At 31.2% G+C, this 25884-nt stretch overlaps 4 protein-coding genes across 6 annotated transcripts; 1 reads left to right on the top strand and 3 right to left on the bottom strand.

Moving 5' to 3' along the window:
- LOC148228973 (uncharacterized) lies at positions 1 to 3037 on the bottom strand. The gene is made up of 4 exons (XM_088199927.1): positions 2737 to 3037; positions 1250 to 2089; positions 838 to 911; positions 1 to 432 (listed from the first exon to the last, which is right to left on the bottom strand). The coding sequence occupies exons 1-4, from the start codon at positions 2915 to 2917 to the stop codon at positions 154 to 156; spliced, it is 1374 nt and encodes a 457-aa protein (XP_088056053.1). The 5' UTR covers positions 2918 to 3037; the 3' UTR covers positions 1 to 153.
- Positions 3038 to 5157: 2120 nt separating this feature from the next.
- Nadk2 (NAD kinase 2, mitochondrial) lies at positions 5158 to 9964 on the bottom strand. 2 transcript variants are annotated; one of them, XM_088200350.1, is made up of 11 exons: positions 9711 to 9964; positions 9414 to 9531; positions 8892 to 9056; positions 7076 to 7177; positions 6903 to 7011; positions 6724 to 6839; positions 6297 to 6465; positions 6095 to 6231; positions 5886 to 6025; positions 5692 to 5817; positions 5158 to 5502 (listed from the first exon to the last, which is right to left on the bottom strand). In XM_088200350.1, exons 1-11 carry the CDS (start codon positions 9748 to 9750, stop codon positions 5393 to 5395), a joined length of 1332 nt encoding a protein of 443 aa, XP_088056476.1. In that variant the 5' UTR covers positions 9751 to 9964; the 3' UTR covers positions 5158 to 5392. The 2 variants fall into 2 exon arrangements, with proteins under 2 accessions (XP_088056476.1, XP_088056474.1); XM_088200348.1 differs by having other exon boundaries at positions 5886 to 6231; positions 9711 to 9943.
- Positions 9965 to 12247: 2283 nt separating this feature from the next.
- Positions 12248 to 21835, top strand: Lnpk (zinc-ribbon metal-binding protein lunapark). The gene is made up of 9 exons (XM_088200674.1): positions 12248 to 12408; positions 14117 to 14343; positions 14524 to 14656; positions 14725 to 14824; positions 14887 to 15017; positions 15079 to 15208; positions 15281 to 15421; positions 16406 to 16468; positions 21052 to 21835. The coding sequence occupies exons 1-9, from the start codon at positions 12382 to 12384 to the stop codon at positions 21123 to 21125; spliced, it is 1026 nt and encodes a 341-aa protein (XP_088056800.1). The 5' UTR covers positions 12248 to 12381; the 3' UTR covers positions 21126 to 21835.
- Positions 21656 to 24818, bottom strand: LOC148228970 (uncharacterized). 2 transcript variants are annotated; one of them, XM_088200672.1, is made up of 9 exons: positions 24578 to 24809; positions 24385 to 24514; positions 24204 to 24320; positions 23837 to 23972; positions 23688 to 23770; positions 23428 to 23628; positions 23190 to 23364; positions 23054 to 23130; positions 21656 to 22082 (listed from the first exon to the last, which is right to left on the bottom strand). In XM_088200672.1, exons 1-9 carry the CDS (start codon positions 24689 to 24691, stop codon positions 21871 to 21873), a joined length of 1245 nt encoding a protein of 414 aa, XP_088056798.1. In that variant the 5' UTR covers positions 24692 to 24809; the 3' UTR covers positions 21656 to 21870. The 2 variants fall into 2 exon arrangements, with proteins under 2 accessions (XP_088056798.1, XP_088056799.1); XM_088200673.1 differs by lacking the exons at positions 21656 to 22082; positions 23054 to 23130 and having other exon boundaries at positions 23196 to 23357; positions 24578 to 24818.
- Positions 24819 to 25884: the final 1066 nt, after the last annotated feature.

Below are 25884 nucleotides of genomic sequence, written 5' to 3'. Positions count from 1 at the left end.
TAAGAGTAAACAATACAATTTATTTACTACATTACTAGCTTAAATTTGGTCATAAAGATAATATTTGTGTTAATTGTCGTTTCTATAATGTAGTTTGAAATCATTGTAGGTGGGTTTCGTTTTTTATGTTGAATTTGATTTTGTCTTATTCTCTTAATCGTAAACGCCGTTATCAGCTTTAATTATCTCATTAAAAAATGCATGTTGAAGCGCATTTTTTGTTACGGTAGAGTATTTGTTCATTTTACTCGCAAGAAAGTCTATAAAAGATTTTAATTCATCAGAAAAAACGGGCGACTTTATCACCTTTTCTAATGTTCTTAACGCACTGTTATCGTCTTTTTTCCCTGATGTATCGTAATTGGAAAATATTTCTTTTTGATTTTGATTGACGTTTTTATGGAGTCTTTCCGTCGTATCTTGAGTGTGTATCTGTAAAAAAATATATTTTTAATTGGATGAACGATAGAAAGGTTAATTTAGACTAATGGCCATATATTAAACCCCGCCATTGTACAATCCCTCTAACGAAACAAGTATATATCTTACGGGTAATCATTTGGATGGCGACCATCCTATTATGGTGAAAGAATTCATTCAAAAATATATTCGGTTTACGAGACAATGCTAATTGTATGTTTCGAATAGTATAAATTAAAGTAAATTTTAGTTTTTGTTGCAATTATTAACGATAATGGCTTTCAAAAATCTCAAAATGACAGTAGTTTATTTATTGCTGTATATTCTGTTAATTAATAAGATAGGCTGAACTTCATATTAATTTAATGCATTATGTGTATATAATTTCATAAAGAAAGAAAATAATGAATAAAGTACTTCGATATTCTGTTTTTTGTGCTGATCCTCCAGTTCTGATTCAAAATCATCCAAACAACTCCTTCTGTATCTACCTGTGGATAATAAGTATGAGTTTTTAATATATTTATTAACTAATATACTTACTTAAAGAGAAACGGTAAATATACTACTAATTTTAAATATAGCACATAAAGAAAAAGGTCAATGCTTTACATTACATTAACAAATTACCGAAGGGAAGACAAAACCTTTACCGGACAAAAACTTTTTCTTATTGAATCCACTGTGTTCCAATCCATTTATCATAAAAAAATTAGGCTTCTTAGGTAAAGTCTATATTAGACTATTAACACATTACAGACGGTTCCCATCCCATCGGTAAGGTGTTAATAGTCTAATATAGACTTTACCAGCTTCAATAATGACTTACAATTTCGCTCAGGCTCCAATCCCTCAAGTCTCCCATTCGCTGTCGAAGACGAAGAAGCAACTGGAAGACGACGAGAGTATCTTTCACTATGATCCTTCCTCGTTCTTTTTATGAGATTGAGAACGTCAATGCGAAAGTCTAATTTATCTTCTTCGCTAAACTTCCGCACAGTGGGTAAAAGCGAGTTGAAAAACGACTCATCGTCGTTTTTTGACGATTCTCGCTCAACAGAATCTAATCGCCTTTTCTTAGTTTTCTGAACTGGTTCCGTTGCTTCGTCAACCTCTTTGTGAATTTCGCTTTCTGTCTGGCATTGCACTTGGATCTCCACTCGAGATAAACCATCGGCTTGGGAACAATCATTTAAAAATATCTCATCGTCGTTTACTTCGTGCTTTACAATAACTATAGGCGATTCTTCGATAATTTGCATTGACAGTTCCGATTCGGTGTTATCGTCTTTGTAAATTGTAGTTTCTGGTTCGCACTGTGACTGAGGTGTGCCGTCGAAATTGGAATAATTGTCTAAAAATATCTGATCAACGTTTACCAACTTTTCTATGACAACTTTTGCCGTTTTCTGCTGGATGAAATCTAATTTCTTTCGATTATTCATACCTTTCCTAGAAGGTTCCGATTCGTTATTGTCCTCTTTGTGAATTTCGCTCTCCACATCGCACTGTGTTTGAATCTTTGCATTGTAATAGTAATAGTCTAGTTCAGCTTTTTTCAAAAACTGTAAATGTTCGTCATATATATATTTGCTTATCCCTGTTGTATCTTTAAGGGATCTGATGAAGGAATCTTTTATGTTTATCCATTTTGATACGACAACGTTCACTAAAAAAATAAAAATATTTAATTTAAGCATAAAAATGATCTATAACTCAAGATGCATGAAATTGGATTTTTTAATTTTCCACTCTTTATGCTCAATAAGTTCAACAACTTTTTGAATTACATTCATACTATATGGTATAATTTTATAACACGTTTAATAAATCGTTTAACAAAAGTTATATATAAAATTATATTTTTAAGTTGTCAACTTATTCACGCTTCACAGTTACATTGACTATAAAAAGCGCTAAAAAATATTTATAAAATAGAGGCGCTGTTTACAATTAAATAAATTAAAGATTATTTATAAAAAAATATTTTATGTTATAAAATTACAGAAACAGAAGACAAAATGAATTCCAAAAGAGTAAGCATCATATTCGACGAGAAAACAAATGTACTTAAGAAAATTGCGTCAAAAATACCATTTACAGATTAAAAAAGGGGACGAGTGAATTCAACAATAAAACTATCTGTCACACTGCAAGTTCGTTAACTGATAATTTACACGTTCTTTATATTTTTTGAATTTCGTTGCAAATTCAATTTACTGTCCATTAGCTCCAAATGGTTGTAAATTTTTGGAAAAAAATATTTCTTTCGACTTTCATTTCAACTTATGGTAAAAATATATTGTTTGTACTTACTAGCTCTCTTTTGTGTGCTTAGAGGCATGTCCTCGTATGCGTTACCATATATGTCGCAGCATATTTTATTCCACGAGTTTTGTTTAACATCTCTATTTGTATAATCATCATTCTTCCTATCCCATAAGCAAGGTTTTGATTTGATTAATTGAATCAAAGTGACATCGTTGAATTTGGACATTTTTTAACTTTCTGTATAAATTAATATATTTTACTTTAAATGCAATAAAAAAACATTTTTACAATTGAAACACGACGATCAATGAACCGATGCAACTGACAGTTGACACATTCGAACAATAGATTAAGTGTTGCCATATTGAAAATTTTTAAAACTACATAGCAGTTATATATTTTATTATATTGTGTGAAGCAAAAAAAAAATGTAAGACACTTTTTATCAGAAAATTGGTACTTGTTAATTTTATCAGCACCACGTTTAGAAACCATTTTGTTATAAAAGTTTGTTCTGCATTTGCCCGTAAAACTTACTTTTTTATCGCCGTGCGCCTATTTATTCCCCAAAGATCGGTTAAAAATCAGTTAATTACGAGAGTTATTCATGGGGTATTCACTATTCTGATTAAAGTTCGCTCGCACCTAACTTGTGCAACGCTAATTTTACAATTGGAATGGTTATGAAACAAACTCGTCGGAGAGTTCTCACACTCACTAGGTAAAGCATACACTAAATAGTGAAAATATACACAAAATGTAGCATTGTAAGCTTTAACTAAAACTTACAGCTAATGCATACGTTGTCTAGGCATTGTACACTTTTTTGAAATTTAACTCATTAACTATAACATCGATATAAAACTTTAGCAGACGGAAGGCAATTAGACACAGATTGGGCTGTTAAAGTATTGCTTATGGTATGCAGTATTATTTATAAGTACATAGTTTACATGTTAAAATGGTGGTGAAAATTTCAAATCTGCTGAATACATAAACAGGCCCCCACAAAACTTATTCTAAAATCTTGTAATTATTTCGGCTGAAATTTTTAGATAGCCTGAATTGGCATATTGCTTTAAAATGGCAACTGAGTAGGGTAGTCAGATTTATTGACATCCAAACCGGGTCATTAAAATTTGAATTGTACCCCCCCCCTTATACACCATCTAAAAATGTATTCTAATACACATATACATAGATATTGTTAATTTTTATAATATGATTGCAGAAATAATAAATAGATATATGGGAAAAAATTTACAAAGATTTTTTTATTGGATTTAGCTTTTTAATTAATGCTTTATTTTCAAAATAAAATCCTACATTTTGCTACAGCTATCAAAATTATCGAAAAAAGTAAAGAGGGCAAAAATGTAAATTAATATAAAATTCGTCAATACATTTTCAAAAGACTCATTTGAAACGGGCTCTGAATACCATTTACATTTTATTAATTGAACGTGAACGCAGGTTTTAGCAGATAAAACTAATTGTCACCCCAACTAGAGTTTCATTAAAGACTAAGACAATTTCAGCATTTCTGTTCATCAAATTTGCCAGACTATCTCTGAGATTTTTCGATACATCAAAGTATATTATAATTATAAGTATACCTGTGGTTACGCAGAAGGCGACATTCAGCCATTTATACGAGAATTAGTCAAAACTTTAGAATTTTTAATGATCATTTGTCTTAAATACAATAATTGTATTTATTTTAAGAACTGAATATATACTTTTATGGCTTACCATACATCCCAGTTTCATATATTTCCCGAGATGGTCCTTTTTTTCTTGCTCTCACCAGCATCCAGTATTCAAACCTAAGCCTTAGCACGTCTTGACATCAAAATGATCAACAATTTTTGAAATGACCTTTTTTTCTTTAGCTGTTCCTATAATTAGTTAGAAGCGAGTTCTTGCACCTTTTTTCTTATAGAAAAGTACTCCATATTATATTTTATTATTATTGTCACATGAGAAATAAATTATAAAAATATAATGTTAAATAAGCTATGAATTTAATTAAACTAATTATCTGCTTCTTAAATTATTTTTGGTTATCTCAATATAAAGTGGACAGTTTCGAGTATAGCTTATTCATTCAATATACAAATTGTGCACTCTTCAAGTCCTAGAATTATGAAAAGTTTTATATTCAGTGCGGCGATGACCACTTGGAACGTGAGTAAATACTTTTTACAATAAAAAGTAAAAAAGTTCGGCTCCCAAATAGATCGTCACGTCTTATCTATCCGATTAATCGGGAATGAAAGCTCGGTGCTCAAAATTTGAATCGCTGAGTATAAACTTCATTCCATCTACCCAAAGCACTAACGGTTATTTTATTATTTGGTGCATTGTTGTATATTCCCCTCCAAGATGATTAAATTATATTTTGATTTTAATATACGCATGTATATCCATAAGCTTTGTATTATTTTTGCAATGAAAACAACAAGATTGTTTTGATAAATGCTCGTTTACATAAAAAATGATTATTCAATAATAAAAATATATTTTTAAAAATAATCATATCTATACAAAAACATATTTATATCTTAATAATTTTGCTTCCAAAATACATAATAATTTCTATACAAGGTTAAAAAATTGTCAATAAATAAAATAAAGTTTCGTATATACACTCATAAATTACAAATAAAAAATTTCAAAGGCTGTACAATATGAACACGTTTTAATCGCTCTCGAGCATTATGGTAGTCAAAGAGTCTTCCGGTCTGATTTCCAGGGTCGCCTCGGTGCCGTCGTTGAACGGAAACGACATGCTACCGTCAATAACCAGGCCTAAAAATAAAGCGAAAACAACCAAATAAAATTTATCTTTAGTTATAAACAAACAAGTCGAGATTAGTACTCTTATGTTTATAAATATTTGGTTCAATCTTGATTGGACAATTTTAGACATGACTCACGATCGAGCGATAGAAATTATTTTTAACTAGTTAACGACAATTATCAGTTTGGATAAATTACCAGCGTCGACGCATCTGCTTTTAACGTGAATCTTGCTGGCGAATCCTCTCGGCTTCAGCCCCTTATGAGTAGGCCAAACGTCGCCGGAAATTAACTCTCGAACTGTGTACGCAAGCCTTTTATCGTCTAAAATAGGACACGAGCGGTTAGTTTTCATATCCGTGATGAAATAAATATGATAATAAAATATATACCCGGCGAGAATATGAGCTTGTTGTTGTACATTTTCATTAAATTATTAGCGTCTTCTTCCGTAAACGACGGAGATATTCCAGAACTTTTACACCAAAGTTCTACGAGTTCTCGCACCGATTGCAGCATTAAACAATTTATGCTATAAATAGATCGCAAATCTGTAAGACGATTCTTTTCTATATCTATAAGAGTCGATTGAAATAAATACCTGAGATGCCAAGATGTGGATCCCGTTCCTGTACTCACGCAAAGTCCCGAACATTTGGTTCTAGTGGGACGATTGCTGTCATCGATGTTCAATTGCAAATGACTGACTCTAGCCGATACGTTCTCTCCGATAAAAACCTAAAAATGTCAATGAATTATTATCGAGAGAAAATAATTACGCTTATGTCATATAATGATTTTACCTCATTTAGCGCTAAAAATGGTAAAACACGCATGAAAATCCCAGGCTGATTATTCCGATCTAAATGTTCGACTTCATTTTTCCTCCTTTCGATTTCAATTTCTACTTCGAAAGAATTATTCTGTGCATTAGTTGGTGTTGAATCATCGTCATCGGCGCCAACGTTATATCTAAAGATTATAATAAAAAAATATATATAGATATATAATCGATCGTTGTTTTGGCAACTATATTCTTGCCACTGTCATCGAACGGTAATCTTGAATTTTAACTTTTAAAATAAGTATGATGAATAATGATGATAGATCTTCTTGTTAATAAAACATAAAACTGTATGTATTACATTAAAATATTATAGCCTTTTGGCTACTTTTTGCGACCCATTCTTGTCTGGTAAAATGCAAGCTTTACTGTTTGTGGTTTTTTACCTCGGAAGTATCGGTTTATGCAAATCGATCGGTATTCCTTGCATCGAAGGTTTTAAATGCTCGTCGCTCGCAATCGTCGTTCTGATGCGACTCCGATGCAACCACGTAAACTTTCCCTGAATCGAAATAATAATTGTGTCGTTAGATTATAAAAATAATGAAAAATTAAATTAATTTACCTCTTTAATGTGTTGAATTGCTGTTTTTAGTTCTCTGGAACACCATTTTGGTAGGCAAAGCCTACCTTCGCTTCTACTTGGATCACTATTGAGTCCAATTACAGGTTTTCTATTGAATAATATAGTATTGTTTATTACGGAATAATATGAGTATTTTAGTGTGAAATGTTTACCTGAAATCTCTAACTTTAGCTGCGGCCAATAAAAAAGTTCCGTCGCCGCCGCAAGGTATCACCACGTCGCACCAATTGATCAACGATAGATTGTAAGTCAATCTGGTTGAATAAAATATGCATAATTAGAACATTGTCTTATCGGGGACGGTAAAAATTGGTCAGCCTGTGATCGTCTTTTTTAATATTTCGTTTTTATTAAGAATCATAGTATGACATGCATTTTTCTGGGCAAATTCAAGGGATGTTCCTGTTTAGAATCCATGTCAAAAGCAATAAAATCGGGCCGTCGCCATAGCAATGGAAATGCTCGGTTATCTAGCGTTCACATTAAAACTTTTTTTTAACAATATTAAAATTTACATTAAATGAGAATTGAACATTACGACTTTTATAATATTATTACAAATAAAATGAGAAACATATAAACCGAATTTTGACCAATAGAAGAACGAAAAAACAATTATCCCTTCTCAGAAGTCAAAAATTCACGGCAAAAGCAATAAAATGGTGCCGTCGCCGTGGGTACGCTTATTTAGGAGCGTTTCCACTGTGACGGCACCGACACGATTTTATTGCTTTTGACGTCAATTTTTGACTTCTGAGAAGTAATAATTGTTTTTGTGTCCTCTTATTGACAAAAATTCGATTTAGAAATACTTTGACCAATACTCTCATATTAATATTGGTAAGGATAGGTATCATATTTTTTAAAAATAGTGAGATATCCAAGCTAAGACATCAAGCATCACACGAGAGATGAAAAAGTTGGGTTAGTTTGTATTTTGAAGAATATTTATTTAGAACTTTCATTAGGTTAGGTTTTGGTTTGAACAGCAAATGTACGTTTTGCAACTGTCAAATTAAGTTTCATCGACATTTTAGATGCAGCATATAATTTCACTAATGCTTATCAGTTAAATTATATTATCGCTAATAGAAATATATATCTGCTGATGAAAATGTATCAGTACTTCACTAGTAAAAATATAACTTTACTGAAAAATACATAATGTAATATCGGTAAGAATAGTTATCATATTTTTGAAACAGTATAATATCCAGGTGCAGATATAAAATATTCCATGAGAGATGAGTTGGCTTAGTTTGTATTTTGACTTTAAATAATATAACTTCTAGAATTATAATTATTTTTAGAATATCATTAGGTTTGGTTTGGATTTGAACAGCAAGTGGAGGTTTCACAACTGTCAAATTGAGTTTCATAGACATTTTAGAGCAGCATATAATTCCACTAGTTCTTAGCTATTAAATTACATATTTGACAGGAAATTATTTTGACAGATATGTGTATTATATTATACTTTGTTCCATAAAACGAACTGTTCGTGCATTTATGTAAGGTAAATCTTCAAAATAGGATTCATAGTGTTAGCTGTTCTGAGCAATGCTCGCTCGCACCTAATTTGTCAACAGTAATGCACAAACAATTCATTTATATACATCTTGTTCATTTAAATTGTCCTCGTAGAAATATATATCTACTGGTGAAAATGTATTTGGACGTCACTAATGAAAATATTCTTTCACTGAAAAATACACATTCACTGTAACATTTGTACCTTGGATGTAAAAAATAATGATAAGTATGTAAAAGTATAAATTACTACATATGAAAAAGTTTAAACTTTTTCTAGGTAAGGGGCAAAAGTTGGCCAGCCAGTGGTTGTTTTTTAAATATTTTGATTTTATTAAGATTTATAATATTTAGTTAAATCATATGTATTTTTCTGGTCAAATTCCCCCAAATGACGTCCTTGGGTCTCATCTCAGATATGAGCAATTTTCAGTATACCTATTGGCTATCTTGACTTCTGCTCCAAATTCCGTTAAAGTTTCTTGGACATTTTTCTCAAAGTCCTTCTGCATTTTATGGTAATGAAGTAGCGCTTCATAATCGGAGCCTCTGCGCCTGATCAACTGTTCGATTTGGGTGTTATTGGCTCCCGGATGACGATGTCTGTAAAAAACAATATTTACTATTTAGATTTAAAAACGCATCACGCAGATAAAACACTATCAAAGTTTACGTAATTTATTTACATCTCGGACGTATTATTTAAAACATATGAAATACGACGCAAAATTTCGTACGAGCGAGCCTCTTTTTTCGATAAAGAGGTCATAGGGTTAAAATTAATTCGCAGTATTTGAGAGTAAATGACGAAACTCCTTATCTGGTAAAATTATAGAGAAAAAAATATTAATTATTTACAAATTACGCGATATCGCACATACGGGACGAAGATTTAGATTCAACTCCAAGATCTGCGACGGAGGTGTAAACATTTTACATATAAAAAAATAATCAACGTACACTTCGAATTCATATCTTGTTACTTTGGAAACGAGGAGGCATTTATTCAAAGATATTTTCGGCTTCAGGTCGCAGTAGTATCGGCAAAGTTCAACTCCATTTTTGATCCTCTCGAATCCTGCGTGTGTAAAAATAACATTACTATCATTATATTGGAAGCATGCCAGACGTATTTTAATTCGACAACTTATAAATCGATACACCATCCAAAGGTCGATCAATCAAGTGTTTAAACGAAAACAGAATGATAATGCGGTATGTGCAAATATCGATCTAATATAAATTACGTCGACTCACCTGCAGGAACAGGTTGAAACAGCCTCGTTAAAACCTTCATGTGTTTTCGGCAAACTTTTCCGAGGATTATGGTGTATTGTTATAGGTTTGACGCAAAACAACCGAGCGTGTCGCAGGTCTGAATGTCACTATTCGATTAGAATAATGCTGTTAGTTTTTCGCGACTCTGATCGAGATAAAACGGTTCACGTACGTTCACACTCGGATGACATTTAGAACCGCCATTTTTTACTTTCATATTTTTTTTCTGACATAGAAAGTAACACCGTCGATTCTGTCCATGAGCAGGAATTAAGAAAAAATAAATCCGTGGACTTCACTTGGTGTTTAAATTACAAAAATATGCATAAAACGTTTCATATTTATAGAAAAACCTCAAATAAACTCAGATTGTAATTTTGCAGTAAATTAAGAGTAATATTACTTTTTTCCTTGTTACCAGAAACTTATTAAAACTGTTATGTTCGGAATGGTTTAATCTAAATAAATATACATTTTTAATTAATTAAGCGAAAAAAATATATCTACTTGCTAATTATATCGACGCCACGTTCAGAAATCAGATTGTTATGAACATCTTTTTTAGATTTTAGTTCTAACGTCTGCGAAAGTGGCCAACAGCGTTTTGCTACATAAACACGTTATAAAATTTATAAATTATTCCCCAAACATCAGTAAAAAAGTTCAATTAATCTCGAAACAGTTAATTGCGAATTTTAAGAATAAATAAGCGCATGGCGATAAAAAAACAAGTTTTGTAGGTGGCCTATTTATATTAAGGTTTTATTATAGCCAACATTTGGTGGCGCTCTGGTAACACTGGCGTGACGGACCTCATCTCTTGGCAAACTTTGGCGGGCTTGTAACGGCCGGTTGCGAGTACAACCTGCTGCCCCGTTCACTGTACATTATTAATAAATAACGCGTAACTTTAAATTTTAAAATGTATTTATGTAACAAAACGCTTTATGCCCCTTTCGCAGATGTTGAGATGAAAAGCAGAAAAAAATGTTCATAATTGGTCTATGAGCATGGCGTCGTATCAAAATATGTTTCGACTTACGAGCAACTAGGTTTTTTTTTTTAAATTTGGCTCGATATACGAGCAAAAAAACGTATTGCGTGACTTAAAAAAAACTTTATTGTTAATTTATGTACCTAGTTCGAGCTAGGGTACTTAGGGTTAAGAATGTATTAAAAATACTTTTGCAGAAATTTTGTTACTTTACTACCTCACATGTTTTTTTGCCATTTTTTTGGCAAACAGAAGAACATCAGATAAATTCCTTAATTTGTTCCACCCCCTTTGATTTTTGCTAAATTTTTATGACTGAGCATTTCCACTGTGTTGACTAAATTTCTTTGAATTTGGCAAGAAAATGCATTTCATTTACTGAAATACTATAAATCTAATAAAATCGAAATATTAAAAAACTCACACAGACTGGCCAATTTTTGCTTCCCCCTAGAAAAAACTGAAAGGCCATTCATGGATCACACGCTGCACTTGCATGCTATTTTTATAGTGCAAAGTGTTACATTTATCGTGCAAAGAATTAAGTATAAAGTATAAAATTTATATTGGAAACTATTAAATTAATAGTGCAGAGTCAGAGCTGGTCAAAGGGGCGTCAATTATTCCAAATAGGGGCACTATGTACTCCGAATGAGGTCGCTATTTGATTATATTTAACACTATATCGATATTTCCTCGGGAAAAAATCGGAGATGGTATTTGCACAAATTTTTTTTCTAGCCTGTGCAGCAATTTGGTCTTCTCAAATAAAAGCCCAGAGATGGTATTTTGTTTTAGCTCTCAAAAAAAAAAATCATAAATGACTTTTGTTTTTTAGAACCCAGGACGCTGTCCTATACAAGTGCAAAATAGCAAATTTATAGGACAAATATATATTTCGCATTATTATTTAGCATAAAAAATGGCATCTCAATACACAAAATGGATAACAATGCGCTTAATCATACGGAAGTGGTAACCGATTTGGGTGTCGTGTTTTAAGAAAACTACAGATTTTATCAACATATATAATAGTAAGCATCTGCAATAAAGACTAGGATTTGTTTTGCAATACGCAGATCATTATAGAGGAGCCCAATGTAAGCACATAGTGCCCAATACCCTCAAATGTCAAAAAAAGGAATAAAAAAGATATTGAATTTTTAATAGATTTTAATAGAATTACACACTGCAGTATTATTTATTGAAATATAGTTTAGTTAGTTATGTCGAATATGATGATAAGTAGGCTTAGAATATTTATGAAATTAAAAAAGGTCGTTTCAGATTTTTTTTTAGCCTGCTAGGTTCGACGATGAGATACTGGGAGAGGTAAAAAATAAAAAATGTGTTGTTCGAAATTAGCCGCTTAAAATTTGAAAAAAAATAAAAAAATTGGATTCGCTGTCGTCTATGGCAATTCGAATGTCACTCGTCTATGATTTTGGATTTTTCCAGAAGGCATTTTCGGTGTAGACGTTCGCAGTGTTGTGGCGGTGCGGTGTCGGTGTGCGGCGATTGCGAGAGTGTCAGTGAGAGTATCAGCGAGTGATGCCGGCCGACGTCGCGCGGCCGCTCTTTCCGTCAGTGCCGCGCCACTTTCGAACGGCGCTTTAGGTCGGGAGGTCGACGTGGCTTCTGCGCGAAAGTCGAGCTATGGGGCTGCTCGTGTCCCGCTTCCGGGTGAGCTCTCTATAAACGTCCCGCGTCCCGCGTCCGGTCTATTTACGTCCGATTGCCCGACTTATTCCCGTGCGGTTATTTCGGACTCCAGAAAGAGCTGACATAACCTCAACCTTTCACTAACGTCAACGAATCGCACGTATTCGTGTTGATTCAGCTGACTGTATTGTTCAAGGTCAATTTTCAAAATATTTTTTGTTGCTTTTCTTAATATAAATTAGATTTATCAATAAACCTAAAAGTACAATTTAAAATAGTATATTTTATTTCTATAATAATGTTTTTTGCCACAAGATTCCAGTCAAGTTTTTCCAGATTGGGCACTTACGTCAAAAGATATTACTTGTTAGCTGCCTTGACAGTTAGTATTTAATTAAATGACATGCAACTGGCCAAATTCAAACTCGGTTATCTAGCGTTCATATTTTTATAACAAAATTACCACTTACAATAATAAGAATCGAACGAGGAACATTTAAACCAAATTTTGACCAATGTTAATTAATTCTTAAAATGATAAATTGTATTTGTTAAAGAAATCAAATTTTATGGACAATCACTTGTCGTCGCGCTAACGAGGTGACTGATTTTTAATAATATTACTTTTTACCAAATTACCATTTTATTATTTCAAGTAAAAAATCTTAAATTTATTTGTATTATGATATATTTCAATATATCAATGAAAATATGAAAAAATATAGTATAGTTCTTAAAATTTATTCCGTCCAATTATAGATAGATTTTGCAAAATTATTTCTCCGATTATTTTTCAACAAATGGACTAAATTCTTAAATGATTAATTTCATAAAAAGTCAATATCATTAAGTAATGGAAATAGACCATTAGGCAAGACAATAGAAACAAATATTAATTAACCCCGTCGAATGGATTTATAAAATACACTCACAAAATACTTGTAATAAAAATAATTAAAAATGTTATAAAAATAATCAAAATATATACAATAAATGGATATTTTGAAAAACTGATTCTAACTACGAAAATCACATTTGCATCTGTTCATATCAGTGGAACATAAATAGAAACATGTGGTACAATGACTCATGCTACACTGTGACCAAATAGATTGTCCCGCCCGCCCGCCCAAAGAGGCATATCAAAAACATCTCGCTATATTTACTATATTATTTTTACTTGGTTTTCGACTTCAAAAAACAAAAATGACGTTCCTATAGGTCATATAAATAAAATAATTCTTTGTTTTTTCCATATTGTATTTTGTATTTTTTGTGTCAAATGTATCTTTTTTGTAGGGTGACCCTTGGAATGTATTCAAATCATTTTTTATTTATTGTTTAGAAAAAAAATAAAATATTGCAATTTTTGTGCACTATTTGACTGGTGAAAGGCGACTGCTTAATTTTGATTCAACGCCTTTCTAATTGCAAATTGCTCTTTAAATATGTATCTTTTAAGTTGTAATATTATTTTTATATTTTACAAACACTTCCATATCAATAAACTATTTAATTAAATTCTAGAATGTAATACACGAAACTTTCACCCGTACCGTCGCTTGTTCTCTTTTTATATTGACTTTCATAATTATGGTGCATTGAAATAACACTACTGTGTGCGAATGCGCATTCGATTCAATGCTAATCAAAGTGACCTTTCCGTTTCAATTGTTTACCATTATTTGAGTAACGTTAATGAAAAATTTTCTATGTTTTTTCATTCCAGAAAAAGAACACAATACAAATCTTGGATGATTTAGAAAAGAAAATCCGATCGATCGAACAACATGGACATAGCACGGAGCAGCGAAGGAGACGGATCATCGGCGTTCTCATGGTGTTCTCCATTGGAATCTACGTGTTGGCGGCGATGTTCTTCTATCTCTACTTCCGGAAGAACAGTTGGAGAGACGTTCTGTTTTACGCCATGCCTTTATTAGTGTTTCCTGTAGTGTATGTATATAATTACATCTATATTTAAACAAATTAATATAATTCACCAAACTATTATTGTAATAATAACACTTACAACATTTTATTTTGTTTTGTTGCTCAGTATATTTTTATTCGCTTTTTATTATTGACATGTCACTTCAACAGTTGTTGAATATGATTTTGTAAATTTTCTTTCAGTATAATACTTCTTCGTTTAGTACTTTCAAAATACTACGAATGGAAGTTAGAAAGAAACAAATCGAAACTTATAGACATGAGAGCCGAAAAGAAGAAGATTCTAGAAGAAGTCATGGATAAAGAAACTTACAAAGTAATATTGAAATTATATCCAATACAAATTATTATCGACTTCCTTAAATTTATTGTTTTAAATTATAGTACGCTAAGGAAATATTGGACAAATTCGGCGACAGCAAAGAAATTGTACCGTTATCGATGGAACCTAGAACGCCAGCCAAATCTTTAACGCCCGTTCTTGGTACGCACGTTAAGACTGTGGTGCAATCGAAAGCATTCTAATTAATTGGAATCTATTTGCAGCGACTCCCGTTAACTTGCGTCAGAGGCAAGTCACGCCTGTTGCAAAACCGGGCGCCGTCAGCAGCATGCCAATGCTCAAAACCATGGGGAATCCCTTCGAAGAATCTCCGATGATGATGACCCCTTCAAAAGTAAATTCAAAACGTGAACCAACATTTTTAAGACTAGTCTGTTAATTGAATTTTATTTTAGAACGTCCAACTGCCGAGGCCCGTGCTTTCTGTGGGAAGCGGTCCGTTCGATCGGTTGGTCGATTATCTTGTTGGCGAAGGTCCAGGCAGTCGTTACGCTCTCATATGCTCCCAATGCTGCGGACACAACGGTGATTTATACAACTTTTATCTCCTATGAGCGTCGTTGTGTAATTTTTAATTTATTTTTGGCACTCGAACAGGAATGGCCCTGCCCGAGGAATTTGATTTTCTGTCGTACAGGTGTGCCTATTGCAAACATTTCAACGCAGCGAAGAAGCAAAAGCCTAGGGCGCCTCCTCTCACGTCTACACCTAAGCATACTCCATTTATGACTTCCAGAAGTAAATATTTGATTACATAAAATCTGTACAGGGTGGGCCAGTAAAGACTGAAAGATATAATAGAGCATTTACTATAATATGAATTAAGAAAATGCAAAATTCAGATTCTGTAGTATTGAAATATTATATTATTAATTTTTTAAAACAACGTGCTGAATATGAGCTTAAATTATTTTTGTATTTGTAGTCGCCTAAACAGGTTTGAATGGACTGATTGATATTTCAAGGTAATTACGAAGAGTTTTTATATTGCATTTTTAAAACAATGCGTATTCATGTCACTACCAATTAGAAGACTCCAAACCGAATATTAAAATACCAAATACATTCTCCCGCATTCCAGAATAACTCGTTCATATTTATGGTGGAATATTTTTAAGTTTTAATTTTTAAAAATACCAAAAATCGACCAACTTTATAAACACAGTGGTGTAATATTTTTTGTCCTTGTGTATAACAACGCAGGTAGTACTGTTTTTCTTTGATCACTGCATTATCTACAGCTAAATTCTTCTTTGTTTTACAAAATAACAGAAAAAAATTAATTGTCGAAATTCCAGAAATTACTCATATTTCCGAGTGCAGCTGTGGACTACTTATACAAATAATGTTTAAAGTTTTGTGTATGAACCTATATTCATTATTCAAACTGTATTTTTCTACTATTATTAACTATGAATATATTCGAATATTATATCGTTTATTATTTGATATTCGAATAGTTAAAAATAAATAATATTTGGAAACTACTACCAATACATAATTAAATTTAGAAAGTATTAATTTAATTTTTAATGTTTATGTACATTAAAAATAGTATTGTATTTTATGAAATCATATATGAATACAGCAAATAGATCATCAATGGATTAAGATATTATCTCGCTATAAGAATGTATAGAAAGTCTTTCAGTTTTTATGGTGTGCTCTGTATAACTTGAAATTGTATTATTGATTTTTATTAATAAAATAATATTTTTTTAGTGATCGAGGCACCAAGTAGTGTCGATAATACAGACAGTACCGAAGAGAAGAATTCAGATAAAGGTTTGTATAATTTTGATTTTAATAGAAAAATTTTAGTATTAATTAAAATTATTTTTATATAATAAAATATACAGTAGTGTGCATAAAAACGAAATCACTTTCGAAATGGTGCAGAAACATTCATGAAGTTAAGGTGACCAAATTTTGAAAATAAAAAGATCATCTCGGATATTTATTTTCGAGGAGGATAAATTGCTGCGGGAGCTAAAATAAAAGTCGTCACGGAAAATTTTGTTTGCCGAGAATAAAGGAGGACAGATTGCTGCAAGAGCTAAAAAAAGTTTCGGAAATTTAAAATTTTAAAAGACCATCTTGAAAAATTTTTGTTTGAGGACAAAATGCTGCGAAAGCTAAAGAAGGTTATTTCGCGAAATTTTGTTCAAGAAAAACAAAATTTTTGAGGACGTTTAGTCACCGCAATTCAAAAGTTGCAGTCAAAATTTGAGCCCATGTTCTTTTTTATCGTAAGAATGAAAATAAATTCAGGACAGTTTTATAATCCACTGCCTTCACTGTTCTAATGATAAAATGGATACCTTCAATTCCAAAATATAAGAGGCAGCCCCCTCCCCCTCCAAATCGTTTGGCTTTTTAAATTTCGCACAGTTCCATGGATAAATTTTTCGCTGTATCTTTCGCCACTTTGACGATGAACATAGAAATGTATTTTAATTTTATCAAAGAGCACCACTCTTTGTCAATCTAAAACAGTAAAGATTTTGAATTGGATGCACCATATCACGTGTTCCTTTTTTTAGCATTTCTTTGGTCAATAACGTTTTTTTGGCAGGTATAAAACTGCATATATGAGTTGTCCTCATTTATTTCTTTATCAATTATTTCGCAAATACTCACTGGTAAAATTCTTGTAAGCACATTCGTAGTATCACTTAATCTTCACCGAGGGTAGTTATTTTTACTGCCACTCTCCTTAACCAAATTTATTGCACCTATTTCTACATATTTTTTAATGTCTTTTGACCCTTAGACCGCCGACCGGTAAATTCTTAATTACTCGCTGTACGCCATGCGTTTTTAGCGATATAATTTTTTGGCTACTTACTCTGTTTAACACATCATTACAGCCAAAATACTCAATTTTTATATTTTAAAATTATATATGTATGATTAACACGATTTAAACATTCTAATTATATCAATAAACAAACATTTTTAGTCGTATTGTTGGAAATATTAAGTGAACAAAACTAAATCTATTGGTCGGTCCGCGTGTTGGCTCGCTTACACACACCTACACACACATGCAGGCGCGCGGCACTATACAAGCGAACGACAAGCAGGGTCATGCTCACACTGAGACAATTTTAATATATAAATCTGCAACGCATTTTTTCTTCGTCTGACCTATATCCTGTTATAAAAATTTACAAATCGACAAGATTTCTTTGATGCATACAAAATCACATATATCGTACACAAAAATAACCCTAATAACCAAACCGTTTGTTTTTGATCAATGGTGTTTGCAATTGGTTGTTGTTGAAGGTTGTCATATTTCTTTATATATAAAAATAATAAATAATAAAACTTGATAGCAAGATACGATGTTACAACTATATATAAGTATATGTATAATTTATAATATATACATATTCTTCTTCTTCTTCCACGGCGCTACAACCGGTGATCGGTTTTGGCCTTTCCACCGAATTTCTTGTAGGGCTTCTAGATATATTTTGAGTTTTAGTATTTCTTCCGCTATTGTTTGCATTTTTCCTGGTTGTAATATTGCACATTCCTGCTTCCAAAATTGAAGTCTAGTCGTTTATCCAAATTTCGATCGTATAGCTCTAGGTCATTATGAATCGGGGCGGATTTATTATTTCTTTGTGATTTTTTCATAACTATTTGGATTTATCCACGTTGGTTGGTTTGCTCCATGATAGAAACCTTCCTCCTTAATCCGGGCTTGGGACCGGCAAGAGTGCAACATATCTACACTCCAGGCGGAATATGTAATATATATTACACACACACACACACATATATATTATATATACAATAAATAATAAACTTTTCGACCATCGTGACGCATTGGGGTAACCTGCTAGGTCACGATGGTATTAATTTAATGTAAATAAATAAACATATTACAAATAAATTATAAAATAATATAACAAGTAAAATAAAATGATTCTATGACAAGGAATCGTTTTTGTTATTATTATTATTATTTAATATTTACTAAGAGTTAATATTGATATTTTATTAATTATATCTTATTTATATTTATTAATAAGTATTTAATAGTAATTATTATTATTTAATTATTACAAACAATAAAAACCAATCACAAAAACAGTTGACAATATTAAAACAGTCGAAATAACGTATAAATATATTCACAAGTATTTACAAATCACAATTATCATTGAAATATTGATGACATAATTTAATTTCGATTCATAAATTAAAGTATAAAAAAACGAATTTCCGCGATGCGTTTGTGCTAACCCTAAAAGTGGTCTAAAGAAGCACGATCGAAACCGCGCGCGAAATACAAACGACTAAAATGAAGGCGTGACTTTATAATTATATATACCACTGTTTCATCGCAAATTCTATAAATAAAATCACTGAAATCGTTTACTAGGAACTCAAACTGATTTTTAAAATATATATTGCCAACTTTTACCTTTCCGTTTCTTTAAAAAACGAAGGTTTTAACGAGCGCATCATATCATGCGCTTGGCGTTGAAAGGATTAACTAGGGATTGCAATAATACTGGAATTTTCAATACCGGTATTACCAGTATTTACAATATTATTATTATTTTAATTAATTGATAATGAAAAAAATAATAATGTTTATTGATTAGCTAAAACAAAGCATTTGAATAGCCCGGCAATTATTGTTTCGATATATTATCATTTTAATGTGACATCCAGCACGGGTAATTATGTTTTGTAGAAATTTGTCACTAAATTGCTTTTTTATTACATTACAATTAAATTACAACTATACTTAATTGTCATGTTAAGTATCTTTAAACGTTGCTTAGTTGGCTTATCTGATGTCTATTCATTTTATTGCTAAGTTTATGCTTTAATTTATTGTTAATTCATGCTTGCGAATTTTGCAAAAAAATCCAAAGAATAATGTCGGAACATTTTCTTTGAAGATATTGAATGAAGATGTAGTAGTTTTTTTTGTAATTTAATAAACAAGCAGGTCAAATTTCGACTTAGTTTCCGACATGTATGACCAATTATCCGGCTGACTATAACTAAATAACTCAAAAAACTGTTGCGTTTGACTCCCCTGGCACTCGCAAAATCAAGAACATTCCTCGCGCGCGTCGCAATAAAAACATAGGGCACATGCTCTTGTTTACATACTAAATACATAAAAATGGGAAAAAAGTTTGATTTTCTGATTTCGTTAAATTCACAAAATACACTAGAAAAAACCTAACCACAAATTTTGTATGGGTGCCTAGTCCCCCCTATAATGTAGTATTTCTATAACAAAGTCACAATCTCTACGCTATAGGGAGGTCGACTGATTTTAATCACGATTATCCGAAAAAACTTTATGAGAAAGAAGTGCGTACAAAATTGTAAATCTGTTTGTTTAAAATGCGACATATTTTTTTCTAAAACAAATTTATGTGATTGGTGATTTATTTTTATAATTTTATTTCAATTATTGCATATTTAATATTTACTTCCGAAAGATTTATCTCTCTAATATTAATTTATTTCTACGATTTTTAAATTTAAAATATATGTAAATACTGCATAATATTATTCTACTTTAAATATAATACGCCTTAGGTTAATCTCGTACAATAAGCATAATGTTATTATCCGCTTTTGCTTTCAAGCAATATGAGTATCGTAGTTTTCGTAGTTACAAGGCTACATTAAGATATCGTTTTCAACAAATAATATGTAGGAATTTGAAAAAAAATCCAATATTACATGTATAGTAATAACACGGTAAATTGGGGACGTACTATTTGGATGCCCGTTACTTTATGTGTGAGCGAGCCAAAGGGAGAATATCTCACCATACGCGCCTGATTCGTACGTACGTATTGCAAAAAATTGTATGAGTATTTTCTAGTATATGCACCCAAATAGCACGTCCCCAATTTACCGTGTTATTGGGGGGTCTACTGTATCGATGGTTTTTGCCAAACCCTAGTTTTATAAATATTTCCACTAAGAAACTGACAGTCAATTGGCTAGGTAAAAAATCATAAACAATATAGACACCTATAGTAATAAATCATATAAAAAAATCCAACTAAAAATTAAGTGAGTGTTTTTTTGGCACGCTACTGTATATGTATTTGTTTTAACAACTCATTATTTGACTTGGCATTTATGTTACGGCTGAATATTTTATTCGTTCCACATTATGTTTTTAATGGTTCGGTTTTTGTCAATTAAAATATATTAGAAATATTTTTTTGTAGTGCTGAACATAAAAAATACACATGCATTACGAAATTTATAATGTCTCATTAAGTAGTTTATTATGTAAGCATTTTTACTTATTTTTATGTATACTAAAAATAATCACTTACATATTGATTTATGTTTTACCCTTTCAGACTCAGAACCGGAAGAAATGGAAGTAGAACATACACCAACAAAATGTGATAATGGCAAGATAAGCGATTCATAGTCGTATGCACTCAGGAAGAGTCTTCATAAGACTGATACTATGTTACGTTTTAAATTGTTTACCGCTTAAATTTTATCAGAGTCAATTCAGAGTTTATGTTATTGTTATATATAAAATAATGGTTAAACAAAACTGGCTCTCATTTGTATGTTAGAAGAATTAATTTCTTGATATTTTTTATAATTAAGTTTCTAACTCTGTATACTTTTCAATTTAGAATAACAAATTAGACATATGCTAAAAATCTCTCGTATGAAAAAAAAACACATTAGTGACTTAGTGGCTTGCTTCTTATAAATTATTTATTTTCTATTAAGGTTTTGAGTTTGTTTCTTGCATACCTTGTCTTGTGAGTTTACTTATAACGATACTAGTCCTTTGAGTATTAAATATACTTATACTTTTTTTTAAACGTATTTATTCAGCTTTGAAAGGTACTAGTGTTAAATAATTCATATCAGACGCGAATCTCTGACCCAGTTTCAAACACATAAATCGTGCGTGCCTTAAGAATGCATTACTTTTTGTTGTTGGGTGCGTAATTTTTAATATTAACGTTGCTAGTCGAAGGAGGAATGCAAAAAAATAACTGCATGTCATTAATTAAATGTATGTAAATATCAAATACGCAATACTTTAATAATAATGTTGCATATGCCATTTATATATTGATTACACTTTTGTAAATTAATAAATAATAATTTATTTGTTATGTTTATTGTTTCATTAACATGCATCTTATAGATTAACAATTTTGCCAATTGTTTTTGTAACAGCTTAGTGATTCGACATTTTCGATTTCGGTCTCCATGCTGGTTTGACGACCGTCAATCAAATTGATGCAATAGCATTTGTCCTGTCGACATTGAATCGGTCTCCAGTTGCCGTTTGAGCAGCAGGCGGGCACAAAGTGAGCGCTCGGTTTCGATTTCATTAAATGGCGAGTTCTGGCACAATCTTGAAGAATAATATATACAATTAAAACATGCTTTATCAGGTACACTCATAAATATATTTTTTTTGTATAGTTTTGAAAATATAATTTTAGAAGCAATCTTGTGATATTAAAATAATATTTCTATATATTTGATAAGCGCTTTTCAGAGTATGTATTATATTTAAAATAACTTATTATTGCATTAATTTTTTAAAGATAATTAGTTGGAAATATTATTGAAAATCTTTTTGTGTCGCATGCATCGTGTTATTTCTATAAAGGAAAAAATGTCACACCTATATAATACATATATTGTAACACTTTCTTTATTCGAATATTAATTATTATTCCTCCGAAGAGAAAAGAGAACTGATGTCTTCGTAATAGAAGATCTGGGTATCCAAGAATGGCAGACGGTAATGAGCAAATAAGTCAGCAACAAGGAAGAAGAATGATAATATAATGAAATTTCTTCCTAGTTGCCAGAATATATTTTCATTAAATATAAATTTTACTATATATTCAGAGATACTGCAACTCTATTTATATTTTATAGAAAAAATATTTTATTGCATTATTTATTATATTTATTACTAACAGGTCTGCCTTAGACGTATCAGAGCATTTTTTGTTATATTTACATACATATATCAGAAGGCGGCTCTTCAGAAAGAGTAGACAAATACAATTTCATAATCCTTTTGAAAGCTAGCTCCTAATACACATGCATATATAAATTGGAAATTAGGAATCAATTTTATGTATCTACATATGTTTGGGTAATTTAACAGCAATTTAATCTACATAAAAATGTATCTTAATATAGCTATAAAAAATCGTTTTAGTGATATTTAGTTATTCATAAATAAGGTAGATAATACTAGACTAGTTTTTTTTATTTATTTTTAACGTAAGATTACTTAGTAACTTATTTTAGTATTTCATTTTGCAGCTCATTTAATAATAAAAAATAATAATAATGAATACTTACTGCAGTTCATGTTTGTGGATGGATTTGAACCTTGGAAGTTTTCGATTCGTTCACCCTCAGGTGTGACGCATATCAATCTGTAATTCAAATTGTCAAGAATCAGAACGAATATACGGATGTACAGCGGTTCACTAACATGTTGCCCAATTTTTGCACTTGGTAGTAATCTCCATCCGCTTGGCAGTTTGAAGTCGTCTCGCCGAAATATGTAAAACCTGCATCTTCATATTGTCTGATTGTCTCCAACAACTCGGCCTTTATTTTCTCGCACGGCTTTAGGTACGATTTTGAATCATGAATATCGCTATTGACTATAACAAGATTAATGTCGAACAGGTTTTAAACAATACAATCGGACTTTTAAAATAACTCACAACACGGTAGACTTGAGAGCGGTTGATATCTAATATCGATGATGACGTTCATTGAAATCGCACCCGTTTCTCTAAATATGCAGAAGCATCTATTTTCAATACATTGTAACTCATCGTATGAGCCGTCGCTCAAACATCTCGCGTTATGAGCTAACTTTGAGTTTATGAGTTTCTTCATCTTATCGGCGTTTCTAGAACATTCTAAAATATACGTATACATTATAAACAATACGATTCATAATGCATAATTTATAACTTACTGCAACTCATGATGTTCAATATAGATCTTTCGTTTAAAACTTCCCCAAATAACTTTTCGCCTTCATTCGACATACACGAACATCTATAATATATTTTTAAATGTTATACAATCATTAATGACTAAAAACGATCCAACGATTCGACTGACGTTTGTCCGGGAATGCAAAAAACAGATCCGTAGTCTCCTCTGTCGTCACATATAGGTCTCACTTCTATAAAACCTAGATTTCCATTTATCCGGCGTTGATCGTAATCATCTTGGTCTTCGTGGCATGGAGTTGACACTAAAATGTTAATCAAGCTATGGTAAATCGCCGGTTAGGTTAGCCGTTATTCAATATTACTTTCATATAAAATACTGTGTATAAGAGATAATATCCTCATCATTTTGAATATTCACCTCCACATATTTTGCTTTAGTAAGCAAAGAGAAGAACTACATATAATCCTTTCCTCCGGAGCATTCGTTTCATTAATATACCGATTATGTTTTACCTAATGAATGATTTACTTACTTCTTCTGCATTTTGGAATTGCATTTGGAGTCGGCATTGTGCAGTAAAGTCCAGGTCCACACATATTACCAGTGACAGGTGATCCGAGTCCTCCTTGAGAGCAAATCTCACCTTCTCCTGTATTAGAATGATCATTGAAGAATTTCCATTGCTTTGGATCATATGAACAGTCATATTTTACCTAAATACGTCAGACAGAACTGACAACAGTTACAGAAGATCGGCGCAGGTATATACAGACCGGAATGTGTAGCATTTTGTGACAAACACTCTTCACTCAAATCAGGACAGTCGTTTTGTTTTAAATAAGTCTGAATCACAAAATTATTAGACTCATTAGTATGGAATGTGAGCTTAATATGATCATGACGTACCTCGCAATATTCTTGGGAGCATAACAGTGCTTTATCAATCTTTGAGTTTCCAAGGTTAATTTGCACCAGCACTAGAATGTAAACGGCAATCCTTCGATTGATTAAGTTAACCATTTTGATATTTCACAAAATACTTCATGTATTATTAAGATGTGACTGATTCCGGTTTAGAAACAAGTGATTCTAGACATTCAGGTGTAATCTTATCTGAAGTTCCATTTAATTGATTGTTTATCTTTAGTAGATTTAATATCAAACGTTAACTATTTATTTTATTAAGATAACAATTTTTCAATTAAATTTTCATCACTTAAACTTACTTTGTATAAAACGCTGGTGATAATTTTTATACCTTTTTACTCTAAGTACCCTATATAGTTACATATTTACATACTGTATAACTGAAGAAATAATATATTTTTTATTTTGATTTAATGTAAATGATTTTTAATAAACGAACATAAAAAATATTTTATAAAAATATATCGAGAGCCTCCGAATTTGATGTACAAAAATCTATAAAAGTCGAATAATATATAAATAAAATTTACGAAATTTAATAATATAAAAAAATAGTAAAATAAATCAAAGCAATAAAATGTAGAGATTTTTTCTATAATTTACTATAAATGCAATATAAAATAATAATTACTAAATAACAGAAATAATTATGTAAGAATATGTAACATTAACTCACGTACAGGTGTATATTAAAAAATGTGTATAAATTAACACACTACTCACAAGGTTAAATACAGTTATATATTGTATATGTAACAATGTATTATATTTTCACTAGAATAAATATAATTTAACTAACTTAGCCAGTTAATATGTATCAAACAAATGATTTACAATTTCACTGGTCAGTATCAGTAAAACTGTATTTGTTTAAAAACGGATGGTCAAGAGTTGTTGAGTTTGGTTAATTCGTTTAGGTTAAATTTGAACTTAACAGCAAATGAACGCTTCGCAACTGTCAACTTGAGTTTCATAGACATTTTTGAGCAACATATAATTTCACTAGTGCCATCAGTTAAATTATATTTTCGCTAGTATAAATATAAACCTATCGGTGATATAATTTCAGTGAAAATAAAATTCACTGTAATATGTGTTTTTGCCTCATTCATGAATTAGGCAAATTATCTACTGAATGCGTGAATTGGGCAGGAATTGTTTTGCTTATTTCGTGTTTTGAGCAAAGTAGATAGTAGCGCTCCGGTGAGGTTTTTATTACAGCGATGTTTATCTTCAATTAGAATGATAAAAAAGTCTAGAGAAGTACTTTAAAGAAATTCCCATCA

This window comes from Plectrocnemia conspersa, unplaced genomic scaffold, assembly GCF_051122295.1.
Source record: "Plectrocnemia conspersa isolate PC_06_02 unplaced genomic scaffold, ASM5112229v1 ptg000012l, whole genome shotgun sequence".
In the NCBI taxonomy this organism is placed as follows: domain Eukaryota; kingdom Metazoa; phylum Arthropoda; class Insecta; order Trichoptera; family Polycentropodidae; genus Plectrocnemia; species Plectrocnemia conspersa.
Note: the sequence above shows the minus strand (reverse complement) of the source record. Positions and strands in the feature narration are given on the sequence as shown.